At 27.7% G+C, this 16,590-nt stretch overlaps 2 protein-coding genes across 2 annotated transcripts; both read left to right on the forward strand.

Moving 5' to 3' along the window:
• The first annotated feature begins 12,476 nt into the window (after window positions 1-12,476).
• Window positions 12,477-13,645, forward strand: LOC134830598 (cuticle protein CP14.6). Its single transcript, XM_063844135.1, has 3 exons — window positions 12,477-12,635; window positions 12,865-13,007; window positions 13,081-13,645. The coding sequence occupies exons 1-3, from the start codon at window positions 12,627-12,629 to the stop codon at window positions 13,316-13,318; spliced, it is 390 nt and encodes a 129-aa protein (XP_063700205.1). The 5' UTR covers window positions 12,477-12,626; the 3' UTR covers window positions 13,319-13,645.
• A 386-nt stretch (window positions 13,646-14,031) lies between these two features.
• Window positions 14,032-15,973, forward strand: LOC134831838 (uncharacterized). Its single transcript, XM_063845662.1, has 2 exons — window positions 14,032-14,488; window positions 15,390-15,973. Exons 1-2 carry the CDS (start codon window positions 14,185-14,187, stop codon window positions 15,929-15,931), a joined length of 846 nt encoding a protein of 281 aa, XP_063701732.1. The 5' UTR covers window positions 14,032-14,184; the 3' UTR covers window positions 15,932-15,973.
• Window positions 15,974-16,590: the final 617 nt, after the last annotated feature.

The following is a 16,590-nucleotide window of genomic DNA, read 5'->3' on the forward strand; positions in this document are numbered from 1 at the left end:
CAAAATTTTCTTTTGACTTAAACTTAATTTAAAGCTAAGTAATAAGTTTCTAAAATTGAACGAAAAATTGATCCTCTCTAATAATCCCGCTAAATTTAAATACTAACTTGCATTTTGTTTGTAAAATCTTCGAAGCGTAACTCATCATCTCATCATATTTACGTATTTGTACGAAAAATTCCATCAGTTTGTATCACCACTTCACTAAATGCTGTTGCCGCAAAATAATATGTATATTATTAATAAATAATTAAATGGCCTTGTGTGAAACAATAATTTATTTCAAATTGATTGTAAATAGTGAGATTGTTTTTTTTTCCAAACAAATTTTGATGCGATCTTTGCGATTCTTGATCTTGATTACTTACGACTTTTTCTTCGCAAAATCATGAAAAATCCTTCACAAATCCGGTTTTTCGTGGAATTTGAGAAGGCTGGCTTTACATTTTATCTAAATTGTCTCAAATTTATTAAAATGTGGACAAGGATTCGAATCGCTTCGCAAATAGAGATATACAACTCCTCCATAACTAATGAAATTAATGACATTTAATGCGAAATAATTATAGAGATCGCCTCTGATGCGCCTCTTTATGAACTAAACATGACGGTTATTAATGACAGTCGATCGCATCTCGCAGCCTTTGAGAGAGTTTAAATACACTTTTCGTGTTTTTTTAGTACCGGGTAGACTTATTAGGTATGCAACCTGTCTGCCCGGGGCGATTTTCTGGCATTTTAATTAGCAAAGCCAAGTAGTTGATGAATAATGATGAAAAAAATTAGAAAAAGCCACCTACAGAGATTTTGAGACCGGAGTTGGAGTCTCTGAAAAACAAACAATCGTTTGAAGGGCGAAAGGTTCTCAAGAACAATGAATAAGGAGATAGATGACATTCCATCAGATATGAATTATGTTTAACATTTGACCTGTTTGATGATGGTGACTGCACCCTTCATGTTGAAACAAAGCTTTTTGACATTGATTGCCATTCTTCGTTCGTTCTTCGTTGTCGTCATACACTCGAATTTCTTGTTAGTTTGTAGTTTTTATGCTTTATGACAGTCGCAGGCCGCAACATTTTTCATATAAGGTTGATGCAATAAGTCAAAATGTTTCCCTTTTAAAGAAAGAAAAAAATATTTTTTAAAAATTTGCAATTTTTTAAGAAAATTTAGGTTTAGAATAAGAAATTTATTCAATAATCGTATATTGAAGAGTTCAAATTTAAAAAAAAAGAAAAAAAAAATAAAAAATTTTTTTTCTTAAAACTAAAATACTTGAATTAGCGAAAAAGCGAATTACAAATTTTTAACGGTAACTTTTTTGAATCGACAATTACAAATTTTTTGATTAAAAAAATGAATATCTAATTAATATCAATTTGATATCAAAAATTACTTGGTTTGCACCTTTATTAGTCTTTTCTTAAAATTTAAACATTTGAATTAGCAAAAAAGCGATTTTCAAATTTTTATTTAGACGCATAATTGATGATTAACAAAAAAATTAAAAATTGAACGAAAAATCATTCCATTATTGTTTTTTTTTAAATTTAAACACTTGAATTAGCAAAAAAGCGAGTTTCAAATTTTTAACGGTTTTTTTTTAAATTGACATTTAAATTTTTTTTGATCTAGAATGAAAATTTTAGACTAAATTGAAGTTTTTGAAAATTAAAAAAAAAATTATTAATTAAAATTAAATTAATTCTTTAAAAATTAAAATTAGAATAAAAACTTTAAAACATGAAAAACTTCCCCCAATCACGTCAGCCTGGTTAAACTTTTAATTTAAAATGCATCGCGCATCGCATCGCATTCAAATAACTCATTTATCAAAAAATTGAAGTCAGAAAACAAAGGTAGTTATTATATTATTTGTTAGTTTGCGTCGTTAGTGGGTCGCCCTCCATCCACTTGTTGCTAAGTTGCCTGGTTTTGTAAACATAGAAAACAAGCACGAAAAACAATAAGTAATAACAATTCATAATAAGAGAGCTCGTAGCTGCTCGAGAAGAAGACGAAACAAAAAAAAATTATTTCACCTCAAGCGAAATCACTTTACCTCATTTATTAATAAAATATTTAGATTTGGAGATTCGCTGTGTTGCAAAAATTTTTATTTTAATGAAAATATTCGCAATATAGAAGAAGAAGAAGAATGATCAGAAGTGGGAGCGCCCTTTTAATTTAATTTCTGACGCGCTAGATGTCGTCATTTGTGGAATTTTATTGATTCAAACCGAATTTCATTAATTTTTATTTCCTTCAAGCGATATTTTACAAACGAGTATTCGATAGATCGATTAGAGATGTCAAAAATGATGCTTTCACAATTCAGTACTCCTCAAATTAAATAATGATCAAAACTTTTAAAAATCCAGTTGAAATTGGTTTTAATGAGTTTTGATAACAGCCAAGTGTCAATAAAACTGATAAGCTTCAAAATTCGGAACAAAGAAGTGAAAAAATCAAAATAAAATCCAATAAGTAATTTATTTCAGTCCAAAAGCATTTCAAATCGAAATATTTAAAGCGAAATAACAACGCAATAATTTACTGCATTATAAATCTTACACATCGATAAATAAATTAAGCCTCAAATAATAAATAAAAAGTTTCCGTTATCTTATCTTATCAGCCAACTGTTATCTTGTTTCTGTTTCCAAATCGACGACAAGTTCATGTCTTCTCCAAGTCTAACAACTCTTCGAGCGTTTGGCATCGCCGCGGCGTATCGCCCGGGCGTATTTTGTACAAAACCTTCCCGTCAACGGTCCACGTGTTCTCAATCAAGCGCCTTGCCTTTAAATACCGCGCCTTCCGAAACACAAACTCCCCAAAGACACTCAGTTCGTCATTGAAGTAAATCTGCTGATCATATTGCAAGTCAATTTCTCGCGTTGACAACGATTTTTTCAGTCGGATATTCTTCATGAGCAGCTTCTTGATCGAACTATGCACGAAAATCACTTTAATCTTGTCTTCGCCCTCGAATCGTGAGATCGAGTCGATGTCAGTGCGATGCAGCGTGACATTCAGCTTATCCCCAATTTTAACGAGCATGTTTATGAGAGGCTCTGTTCGAGGATCTCGTGAATCCTTGATGCCTGTTATGACCAAAGTTTTCATTGGCAATGTGTTCGGGGTGAAAGGCGCGGGAGATTCAAAGTGTTTCGTGGATGTTGAGGGAAGCGGCGGGGGCGGAGTTTGAGGACGGCGCGGGAACAGCAAAATTGGCGACGAGGGAGGCGATGGCGGGCACGAGCTTTCGTACGAATCTGATTCCAGTGTTTGACGCGAAGAATATTCTTCGTAAAAACTGTCATCAGATTCGTACGAAGAGGCGCGCCGAGATCGCCGATAATCGATGGGACTTGGAGGGCGTCGACGCTCAAATCGGGCATCATGAATGGCGAATCTTTTCTTTCGTTCTGAATTAATCCTCCTGATGCCGAGACGAGATTTATCGAACTTTGACTGATATCCGCTTTGTTTGAAATTATTATTTCTGTAAATTATCCGATTTCTTTCTTGTCGCAAATTATTTCGCATTTGGTTTCGCAGCGTATTTCTATCGGAAAATCTTCTAGTCAAATTATATTTTGTTCCATTATTCCGAAAGTTCTGCAAATTTTTGTGAAATTTTAAATTTTTTCCTTTGTGAAATACTCGAGAATCGTCAAAAATTCTTTCTTCAGTGCTCTGCCTTCTTTGTTTCAACGGGAATTTTCTGTGGCGCGATGTCAAAGTTGGTCGACGACTCAAACCTCCCGAATACGATCGTTTGTCGCGCACCATGGCGAACGACTTTTCGGACTAAAACTAGTTCAGCGTAACGCGACACGATCCGTTCGACGGAATAATTAAAAATAAATGGCATTAGGAGTACGTGGCTTTTCCATGTCAGCCAATCCGTATCAAACGAGAGAGAAAAAAAAATTTTTTTAATCAAATTGTGAAGTGACTCAATACACAAATGAACTTTTTTACTTGAATCATAGAAATGTGTACAGAGCACATTATCAGCGTCGTCGCCAGCGCTACTACGAGAACGACAGCGGATGCCATTGATAAGACATATTTCATCGAGCTCTGTACACTCCCCTCTGTACACTTTGCACAAAAGCTGATAACGAATCGTAGGTTTGCGAGTCGTTTTTTCTGTGATAGTTGTTGTTGTTTTTGTTAATAAATCACATATTTCACATATTAGCTTCGATTGATAAGGTCCCGTTATCTTGCGTTTGGAAATTATAATGACATTTAAACACGACTGTATAGAACGAAGATTATTATTACTGCAATGTAGATTAGCAGAAAAAGATCGACGTGGCCTAATGAAATGCAAAATTCGACGAACTTTTTAACGAATTTGATGTTTTTGGAAAATTTTATGACAATTTATAAATTTTTTGGCAGTTTTGAGTTATAAAATGATTAAAAATGATAAATTAGAGCCTTCTGACAAATTTCTATCCATTTGGAGCAAGATTTGACAAAAATCGCTTTGACACAGTTTTTGACACAGTTTTTTTGCTCTTGATTTAGTTTTCAAAACAAAACTATGTCAAAGGAAAAAAATTTTTTCAGTTTCAATTTTTTAGCAGTTTTGAGTTGTAAAATGATTAAAAATGATAAATTAGAGCCTTCTGACAAATTTCTATCCATTTGGAGCAAGATTTGACAAAAATCGCTTTGACACAGTTTTTGCTCTTGATTTAGTTTTCAAAACAAAAATATGTCAAAGGAAAAATTTTTTTTTCAGTTTCAATTTTTTGGCAGTTTTGAGTTGTAAAATGATTAAAAATGATAAATTAGAGCTCTCTGACAAATTTTTATCCATTTGGAGCAAGATTTGACAAAAATCGCTTTGACACAGTTTTTGACACAGTTTTTTTGCTCTTGATTTAGTTTTCAAAACAAAACTATGTCAAAGGAAAAAAATTTTTTCAGTTTCAGTTTTTTGGCAGTTTTGAGTTATAAAATGATTAAAAATGATAAATTAGAGCCCTCTGACAAATTTTTATCCATTTGGAGCAAGATTTGACAAAAATAGACACAGTTTTTGACACAGTTTTTTTGCTCAGTTTTTTAGTTTTTAAAACAAAACTATGTTTTTTTCAGTTTCAGTTTTTTGGCAGTTTTGAGTTACAAAATGATTAAAAATGATAAATTAGAGCCCTCTGACAAATTTCAATCTATTTGGAGCAAGATTTGACAAACACAGTTTTTGACACAGTTTTTTTGCAAATTTTTTTGACAGCAGTTTTGAGTTTTTTGGCAGTTTTGATTACAAAATTTTCAGATTAAAAATGATAAGTCTGACAAATTTTTATGAAATGATTAAAAATGATAAATTAGAGCCCTCTGACAAATTTTTATCCATTTGGAGCAAGATTTGACAAAAATTGCTTTGACACAGTTTTTGACACAGTTTTTTTGCTCTTGATTTAGTTTTCAAAACAAAACTATGTCAAAGGAAAAAAATTTTTTCAGTTTCAGTTTTTTGGCAGTTTTGAGTTACAAAATGATTAAAAATGATAAATTAGAGCCCTCTGACAAATTTTTATACATTTTGAGCAAGATTTGACAAAAATTGCTTTGACACAGTTTTTGACACAGTTTTTTTGCTCTTGATTTAGTTTTCAAAACAAAACTATGTCAAAGGAAAAAAATTTTCAGTTTTTTTGCAGTTACAAAATTTCAAAATTTTCTGATTTTTATCCATTTGGAGCAAGATTTGACAAAAATGCTTTGACACAGTTTTTGACACAGTTTTTTTGCTCTTGAAGTTTTCAGAGCCAAAACTATTCTGACAAATTTTTATCCATTTGGAGCAAGATTTGAAAAAACATTTAGTTTTCAGTTTTGAGTTAAAACAAAATGATTAAAAATGAACAAATTTCTATCCATTTTGCTTTGACACAGTTTTTGACACAGTTTTTTTGCTCTTGATTTAGTTTTCAAAACAAAACTATGTCAAAGAAAAAAATTTTTTCAGTTTCAATTTTTTGGCAGTTTTGAGTTACAAAATGATTAAAAATGATAAATTAGAGCCCTCTGACAAATTTTTATCCATTTGGAGCAAGATTTGACAAAAATCGCTTTGACACAGTTTTTGACACAGTTTTTTTGCTCTTGATTTAGTTTTCAAAACAAAACTATGTCAAAGGAAAAAAATTTTTCAGTTTCAATTTTTTGGCAGTTTTGAGTTATAAAATGATTAAAAATGATAAATTAGAGCCTTCTGACAAATTTTTATCCATTTGGAGCAAGATTCGACAAAAATTGCTTTGACACAGTTTTTGACACAGTTTTTTTGCTCTTGATTTAGTTTTTAAAACAAAACTATGTCAAAGAAAAAAAATTTTTTCAGTTTCAATTTTTTGGCAGTTTTGAGTTATAAAATGATTAAAAATGATAAATTAGAGCCCTCTGACAAATTTTTATCCATTTGGAGCAAGATTTGACAAAAATCGTTTTGACACAGTTTTTTTGCTCTTGATTTAGTTTTCAAAACAAAACTATGTCAAAGGAAAAAAATTTTTTCAGTTTCAATTTTTTGGCAGTTTTGAGTTACAAAATGATTTGAAAAATTTTTATCCATGGAGCAAGATTTGACAAAAATTGCTTTGACACAGTTTTTGACACAGTTTTTTTGCTCTTGATTTAGTTTTCAAAACAAAACTATGTCAAAGGAAAAAAATTTTTTCAGTTTAAATTTTTTGGCAGTTTTGAGTTATAAAATGATTAAAAATGATAAATTAGAGCCCTCTGACAAATTTTTATCCATTTGGAGCAAAATTTTTTCTTGAAGTTTTCAAAACAAAACTTGTCAAAGAAAAAAAATTTTTTCAGTTTCAATTTTTTGGCAGTTTTGAGTTATAAAATGATTAAAAATGATAAATTAGAGCCCTCTGACAAATTTCTATCCATTTGGAGCAAGATTTGACAAAAAAAAATACCTTTAAGTAACCTTAATTTTGATCTAATCTTGATTTCCTTATAAAAATCCGTCACCTTGCTCTCTCAAAAACGAAAACAAGGAAGCAAAAAAAAATATTTCTAATAAACAGTTGAATCTTTTCATCCTCCGCACTATTATTACACAACCTAAAATCAAAGCAAATAAAAAAAACGGAAATGCCATCAACTTTTCATGAACTCATTAATATTCATCGACAGTCATTTTTGCATTCTCTTCCCAACTTGTCTTAAAATCGACCGACCTTTCATTCAATTTTATCCATAAAATTCAATCACTTCAATTCTTCTTCTTCTGCTTTACAACAAAAGCTCGTCGTTGTTGTTTGCAAAAGTCGGTAAGGAAGGTAAATTTCGTAGAATCCATTGAAGGTGCGTGATGCGATCAACAATGCGAAGAGCGATCCATTTAAAAAAGTTTCTGACCTTTACCGCATAGATAGTTATAAATTATGGTATTTCTAGCGCAAAAAGCAATATCTTATCTAATTTTAATCATAAATTGCCTCATCTCGTTTATCTCTTTTACTACATCAAAATTTATTGTGTTTTTTTTTCTTCGTCTTCTTCAACTTTACATCGCAGCATGGCACGTTCCTCGCGATTTTTGCACGAAAAAAAAATTAAAAGAAACAGAATGAGAAGAAGAACTGTCCGCTTGAATAACTATCATATTTTTCCTTGACTTTTTGTGTATTTTTTCGCATAATGATGCAATTTTGAAGCATTTTCTACTCTTGTAACGACGACAAAGGCAATAAATCACAAAAAATCTTGAACATGATAAAAATGTTTGCATAACCCGCCGATGATGACTTCATTAATTAATCCCTTTACCAAGCAATTATATTGTCAAAAGAGCGATTTCTCGTGATTATTTATTGGCTACGTCAATTGTTTTTACGCTCAAATCAGATCCTTCTTCTAGCCATTAATTAAATTCGCACGTGTGGTCATCAAAATTCACGTTTGAAGTCGATTTCGTCGGTCAACGTCGTACGTTTTATCGTCAAACAATCATGAGACATGAAAAATTGCCGTCAATTTATTTTAATAGATTATTAAATGTGCAGTTTTCAAGCCAACTGTGATGTGATAGACAATCCATGACGATGTCGGTTGAAGTCTCAGACTTGTAAATAAATTTAAAATTATCAATTTATTTGATGGTAATTATAGTTTAAATGATTCACACACAAAAATAAAGTGGATGTAGTTGAGATATGAGATTTCTTTGTAGTTTGAAGGGGTCTTAAGAGCTTTGAAAAACAATTTTTGAACAAAATTTTTAATTTTTTTGTTAAAAAAATATCTTTTTGAGCTGAATTTGAGACCTGATGAATTTCAATTTAGGGGATTTGAGGCTAGGACTCTTAAAAATCATGAATTCGTTAAATTTTGGGCTTTATTTGAATTACCGTAAAGTAAAAAATGCTAAGAGAAAAAAAAGTTGATATTTAAATGTATGGAAAAAAATGTAGATAAATTAAGAGAAGGCTAATTTTGAAATTAAGATAATTTCTGATAAATTTTTGACGTTTGTTAATATTTTTTTAAACAATTTTTAATTGAATTTTTAAATTATTTTGACACTAAAATGATAATTTTTAAATTAAAAATGTATAAAAATTTCAAAATTTTATATTAAAAAATTTTAAAATTTATAATTTTAAATAAAAATGTTAAAAGAACGAAATTTACTTTGATTTTCGTTAAAAGAACAGATTCTCTTTAAATTATCTACTTTACGGTAATTAAAATAGCTTCAATACCGTAATGTAGATAATTCTTATGGAAAAAAATCCGTTACAAATTCAAAAAATGGTAATAATTAATGGAACATCAATTTTGAAGTTAATAGAACAATATTTTTCAATTAATTTTTTGGATTTTTTAAGCAATTTTTAGACAAATTTTAAATTATTTTTCATAAAATTAAAAAATAAATTAATAAAAAATCATTAAAATTATTTTTTTAAAGTTTTTGTTAAAAATATTGAAAAAATTCGAAATTTCGTTAAAAATTCAAAAGTTTTACGGAAAAATGTTAATAGAACGAATTATTTTTTTCCATAAGAATTATGTACATTACGGTAATAATTTTTTTTTTAAATTTAAGCAAATTTTGAAAAAGTTTGCCTTCAGCTTCTTAAAAGCATAAATCTACATTTTGATGGTCCAAAACCGTCACAAATTATTTTTAAATGTCAAAAAAAAAATTATATAAATTTTAAAAAAGTAAGAAATCTGTTAAATTTCGATCATTTTTAATCAAAATTTAACAGTTTTCTTACTTCTTAAGACCCTTTATAAAATTTTTTGACATTTTAAAACAATTTGAGAGATTTTTGAACCATAAAAATCTCAAAAACTTAATGTTCGATGGTCTCATATTAAAGTAGTTTTATAGATGCCTGAATCATAATTTAACCATATCTCTTCAATAAAATGCTTCCTTGTCCCACATTCCATACTTTATGGACCTTTATCGCAAAATTTATCGTTTTCTCACACAGTCACTGAACCAACGAACGACATTCCTCGTTCATTTCATTTTTCTAATCTCCTATGTTAAACGCTTAAACGTTCTGCCATCCAGATAAACATATCCCATTCAAGTCAATAAATAAATGAGTAATCTCAAATGTCATTTAACTAAGTAAATTCATTCAACTTTTTGTTTGTTCTCAATTCCATCTGATTGCACTTTTCGCAAATAATTAACTCAAAAAATGTCATCAGCCGGTTTTACTCAATTACGGCAAAAAAAAAAAAAAATAAATTTATTAAAATTTTGCTTCAATTTTGATGAGAAAATTTCCGTTACATCATCTGACTGCGACTTAGTCATGTGTCAGTTACCGAAAGATGCGTAAAAAATTTTTGGATTTCATTAAAATAAATTTAATTTTGATGCAAATGCACACACGTTTAAAAATAGTGAATGGAGATGGATTGAACCTGTTTGCAATATATCTAACAAGTTACGTTACGAGATGAATTGAATTCGATGACCCAGAGAAATTTTTGTGCTTTGGAAAATTAATTAGAAAATTGCGCTCGTGAACGTGTTCGACCCAAATGTCTTCATTATTATTTTCAGTCGAGAGATTGTAGTTAGCTGTGAGATCAACTCATCGTTTGGATGCAAAAAAAAAAAAAATTAAAACAAATATCTCATTAGAACATCCCCCGAGGGCAAATGTGTTTTATCTCGTAGCTCGTAGCGATCTTCGTTACTTTTAACATTAAACGCATTTCAAAAAGCACTTAACCTTAATAATAATAGCAGCAAATTATACTATTTTTTACCTACGAGATGAAATCCGATGCAACTTACTTGCTATTTGATTTAAATGAAATTCTCATAATTTTTCACCTAAACAAAAAATCGTTGCCAAAACGAACAAAGAGCATAAAAATTAGTACGAGCAACAAATAATAAAATACAACGAAAAAAAAACTCCTACCAACTGCACCTTTAAATTACTATTGTAATGGATGATTGTCATGGTGTGCTGTACAAAAGCGTCAAAAAATGATTCTCTCTGAGTCAGTGTTGCGCTCTTCTTTTCTTATCTAATATTTGTAAATGATTATTACTTTAAATATTCAGTAATAAATAAATGTTTCACAAATGTAATTTCAGGCCAGCCAAATACGTTTGTCGTTGATTTCGATGCTCCAATGCGTTTTGATGCTCCCCACAAAATAGAGTGGATGTCGTGCTGCTACGCGTTTCGTTAAGTGAGGCAGTAAGGTGTTATAGTTCAAATATAAGTGTACAGGTAAAGTGATCAGTCCGATTTTTCGCGGTGTTGTCCGTGTAGTCTATGATCGGGAAGGGATGTTCAAGTCGGGGGTCTTTAAAAGGGTCTTAGATTATAGATTCTGACACATTTAGGTACTAAATTTTTTCGATTTTTTGCGCGTTTTGAAATTTCTATTAAATTTCAAGGACCAAAATTTAAAAATATTTTTTTTGAAAAGCTTGAACCCTTGGCTTTCAAGTACAACTTGAATTATTTTAATAGCTGAACTTAAAGTTATTGAAAAATTAGTTTTTCCAAATTTTGAAATGTCCTCCGCTGTGGACAAAACCCGGATAGGGATAGATTCTGACACATTTAGATACTACAGCATTGGTATGATAGTTGGTTCTTGTTCGTTTTTCATTCAATTGTCTACAAAAATAATGAATTAAATTAATTTTTTGCTTGGTTTGGATTAATTGAAGTAGAAATTTTCATTTTGTATGAAAGGTATTTTTTTATTTGTCCCTTTTTTTTATTTTCAAAAATTTTGGATTTTTTTGATTTATTTTTACTTTTTAATTAAAATTTTGTCAAAATTCATTTTTTTTTTAATTTAATTTTTATACTTTTCTCTTTTTTTCACATTTTTGCAATTATTTTTTTAAGTGCTCAGTTTCAATTTATTTTATATAGTTTGTTTTTTTTTAAAGAATTTTTAGTTTTTCAAAAACGAGTCATTTTTACTAAATTTAGATAAAGATTAAATTTTTCTTTGCGATTTTTACAGAAAAATATTTTCATCCTCTTGAATGCTCTTGAATAATTTTTTCTTGTTATTGCTATTTTTTGTAAATTCGATATTTCATTCAAAAAACTGAGCTTTTCAAATTCTCATTAAAAAAACTGAAACAAAAGAAAATATTAAAAAATATAAAAAAATTAAGCAAATAGTTTACTAAAAATAAAATTTAAATTTAAAAAAAAATTATTATATTAAAAATTAAAAAGATAAGAATTTTATTAATTTAATTATATTAAAATTATTAACTTTAAAATTAATTAAATTAAATTTAATTTAATTATTTTTAAAAAATAATAATAAAATTTAAAAAATATATTAGTTAAAAAAATTATTAGTTGATTAATTATTTGTAAATAATATTTTTTATTTAAAAAAAATAAATTAAATTAATTAAATTAATTAAATTTTTTTCAAAAATAATAATAAAATTAAAATAAAAAAAAAATAAATTATTAATTAACTTTATTAATTTAATTATTTTTAAAAATTATTTTTTATTTAAAAAAAATAATTAAGCAAATAAATTAATTAATTAAGAAATTATTTTTAAAATTAATTAAAAAATTTAATATAATTTTTTTTTTATTAGAATAATTTTTTAATACATTAAAATAATTTAATAATAAATTACTTATCTTAATAAAAAAAAACTCCCACGAGTTGCTTATCCCTGCCTGCCATTCCCTCCATACAACCATGCATCGTGTGTACGCAGGAAAAAAGAAAAAGATGATTCCAATAAGCTACAATCCATATACCGCGCCAATTGCAACGAACCGCGTGCGAATATGCAGAAATGGTAGAGTCAAGAAGTTTAGAAGTAACGTCTAATACACTGCCGCAATGTAATTTAATTTTTGTGCTTCAAATTGCGGCGGCGAGTATATAAACAACAAAGCTGACAAAAATATTAAACACTTCATTTTCTGCTTTAGTTCTCGTCTCAAGTGGTTGGCGTTGAAATAAAAAAAATAATAAAATTAAATAAAATTGTCATAATTTATTTGATTTTTATTACCGTCATAAATTTTTCGTTTGTGTGAATTTCTATAGAAATAAAAGAAAAAAAATTTAAAAAAATGAAAGGTGTAAGTGAATCTTGTAATAATTAATAGATCTCGTTATGTAAGAGCAATGCAAGATATTAATAATAAAATGGGCTAATTTATGATTTTGTGAAGAAAAAAGTGAAGGAGACCCATATTTTGTGTTAAAATTAAAAAAAAATATAAATCTATCTAAAAAAAAAATTAAAATTAAGTGAAAAATACTTACAAAAAAATCGAAATTGATGAAAATTTCCTTCTTCCATTGCAGTCCATCATATTATTCGTCACTCTATTAGCAGGGGCATTCGCCCAAATTCGTCCCATTCCGCCATTTGGAGCAACAGGCGAAGCAGGAGCTGTCATTTTAAAACATAATTACGATTTGAATCCTGATGGTTCTTACATTTACAAGTAAATTTCTTACCTTAAGCCTCAAAAAAAATATTTTTTTTTTACAAATTAAAATTTAAAAAAAATCCTTTAGCTATGAAACCAGCAACGGAATTCGTGCCGATCAACAAGGTTATCTCAAGGCACCCGGAACTCCCTTAGAAGCCCAAGTTATGACGGGAAGTTATTCGTACACGGGACCCGATGGCGTCGTTTATACCGTCAACTACATCGCCGATGAGAATGGTTTCCGTGCTGAAGGCGCTCATCTTCCCCAACCTCCGAGACCATTAGTTCCCGCAGTTCCCCGACCCGGAGGACGTTTCTTCTAAAAGAGAAGAGTTAAAAAGAGCTTCAATTCGTTACGAGAAGTGAGAAAATGTGATTTTGTGCCTTACTTTATTGATTTTTATTGATTTTCCAACTTCTTCGGAAGTGCATCGAAAGTTACCATTTTAATGCCATTTATTCACATAAAATGCACAATTATTGAAATGTAGTACAGAAATATCCACACAAGCTAGAAAGACATAAAAAACGTATAAATTATTTAATTAATTTTAATATTAGTACGCGTCTAGTACACAGATGTTATTATTATGATTTTTATTATTTTTTTTATCTAAAAAACTCATGAATACTCAATAAATTTGTGGAATGTTTAATTTTTGTTTGTTTTAATTTTTATTTATTTTATTTTTTTATATTTTTTATTTTTTTTTTTTAAATTTTTTTTTTATTTTTTTATTTTTTTTAAATTTTTTTATTTATAATTTTTTTTTTAATTTTTTTATTTTATTTTTTTTATTTTAATTTATTTTTTTTTTAATTTTTTTTATTTTTTTTTATTTAAATTTATTTTTTGTACCTAATTTTTTTTTTTTTTTTTTAATTGAATTTTCACCTTTAAATTGATTTTGTTGCAATTTTGTAAGAAAACTTTATTGTCTGGATAAAATTGATCATTTCATACAAATTAACTCACAGTTAAATGCATTTGGAGACTCTTCTCTCATTTCTTGTTCTATTGAGAAATTGCAGTCAATGTAAATAAAGAATCATTAACGAGTGTTCTCTTATAATTTTTTGCACTATTTAAGTCGAGTTTTGCTCAGTTGGCAGTCGATAAGTGATCAAACAACACTCAACAAATCTTATCTTGTCTAAAATTTTTAAAAATTAACAAAAAAAAAATAAAATGGGAGATTGTTGGCGACAATCTTATGAAATTTTTAATCGACGTCCTCGAATGACACTCGGGATCGTAATTGGGCTTGTTGTTCTCGTTATAATTTGTATTTGTTCGGCAAGTAGTAAAGGCGATGAGGTAAAGGTAAAAATTGTTCCGTCGCATAGCACGACAAAGGCTCCTCATATGGAGTCTCATAATAAAACCACGTCGACAACTGTTGCAACGACTATGAAAACCAATGCAGTGAGTACTTCAACGCAAAAAATTACGACGACAACTCCGAAGCCGATTGAGTTGCCGAAGAAAATTGGTAAGTTTAAAAATTTGTTTTTTTTTTTTATTTTAAATAGAGAAGAAAATTTATCATACTCGAAATTTATACTGAAATTAATTTTTTAATTGATACAAAAAAAATCAATATTATTTTAAGAAAATAAATAATTTATTGAATAAATTTTTAAAAAAAAGAATTTTGTTTCTCAAAATGTGTTTTGAAAAATAATTAAATTAAATTATTTTCGTTTCTTAAAAAAAAAATAATAGTAATAAATAAAATAAATAAAATAAATAAATAAATAAATAAAATAAAATAAAATAAAATAAATAAAAATAAAATAAAATAAAATATAAAATAAAATAAATAAAAAAAATAAATAAAAAAAAATAAATAAAAAAAAATAAATAAAATAAAATAAAATAAAATAAATAAATATAAATCATAAATAAATAAATAAAATAAAATAATTTTTTTAATAAAAAAAAAAATAAAATAAAGTGGTAGAAAAAATAATTTTCTTAACATTTTTTACAAATTTTAGTTTTAGAATAAATTTTGAGTTCGATAAAAATTAAAAATATTTTTTATTATTGAAACAAAAATAATAAATTAAATTAATAAATAAATAAATCATTTTTTTTAATTAAAAAAAAATTTTAAAGTATTTTAAAAAAAAATTACAAAAAAAACAAATAATAAATAAAAAAACATTATAATTTTTTTTTAAGAAAAGTATTTTTCGAACTATTTTAATTTTTGAATACTAAAGTAATTAAATTTAAAAAAATTAAAAAAAATTAATTTATTTCAAAAATTAATTTAATGTTTAATTATTCTATTAAATTTTGTTAAAATTATTTCACTTTTAATTTTTTTTAAATTAATTTTTTAAATAATTTTTTTAATTATTTTCTTTTATTCTTTTTTATTTCAGTAACAAATTATCACTGCGTTGTACCGAAATGCAATGAAAAAGCTCCAAACGACCACATTATCTGTTACAATTTACGCCTCAACGAATCCCATCCAAATGTGAATCTCATTCCAGATCATCCGAATCCCCGCCAACTAAAATATCTCGTCTTGGGAGGATCAAGAGATACTTTTGGCTCTCGAATGCACACCCTAACTGCCGACATTTGCAATTCCTTTCCAAATCTCTTGACACTCGAAGCCCAATATCTCGGTTTGGAAAAAATCGACGACAATGCCTTCGATAATTGCACATCGCTTGAACATCTCAACTTGTCATACAATAAATTGAAATTTTTCAACACAAACAAATGGAAAACGCAACAAAATCTGACGGAACTGAAAATTGCTGGCAACAAATTCGAATCTATTGATCCAAAAATGTTGAAAAAGACATTCCCGATGCTAAAAAATATCGAACTGAGTAATAACGAGATTACAAAATCCGATTTAAAACTTCTTAGTTCTTTCAATCTCACAATTTCGGATTTAAATGTTAAGTAATTTTGTTAAAATGAGAAAAGAAATAATAAAAAAAAGCTTCTAGGTCAGTTTTACGCTAATTGCATAATTTGAATTTGATAAACGTACGTTAAGTCACGAATGTGGGTGAATGTCGAGCGGAAGTATTTTTCGGTTTGCATGGTTATTATTTAATTATTTGATAAGAATCGTAATTATTCTCAACCATAGGGTGTCGTTTTCTGCTCAAAATTACGAATTTTTATTATAAAATTAATGAAAGAAGAGAAAATTTTTATTTTTTAGTCACCCTAATCTTAATTTCGATCCAAAACAGCTGTTTTTACATGAACAAAAACAAAAATCTCCTAAATATGGTGACAATTACAAGCGCCACGCTAACCGAAAAAAAAGAGAAACAACAAACACACACGACACAAATTAAGTTTAATCAAATTTAATTAAAGAGTTTTTTTTATCAGAGTTTCGTTTAATGGTAAAATGTTCTTGACAAGTCTGTCTGTTTGAAAAAAATTATTTTTTTTTTGAGATTTTTACTTAACATTTGTAAATTTGTGTCATTAATGAAATTATTTTAAGGCAAAATATCAATAAAAAAATTAAAATTCATGAAAATCTAAAAAAATAAAATTTTAATTAATTTTGGTAATTTATTTTTTTATAAATTTTTTTTTTTTATT

This window comes from Culicoides brevitarsis, chromosome 2 (assembly GCF_036172545.1).
Source record: "Culicoides brevitarsis isolate CSIRO-B50_1 chromosome 2, AGI_CSIRO_Cbre_v1, whole genome shotgun sequence".
In the NCBI taxonomy this organism is placed as follows: domain Eukaryota; kingdom Metazoa; phylum Arthropoda; class Insecta; order Diptera; family Ceratopogonidae; genus Culicoides; species Culicoides brevitarsis.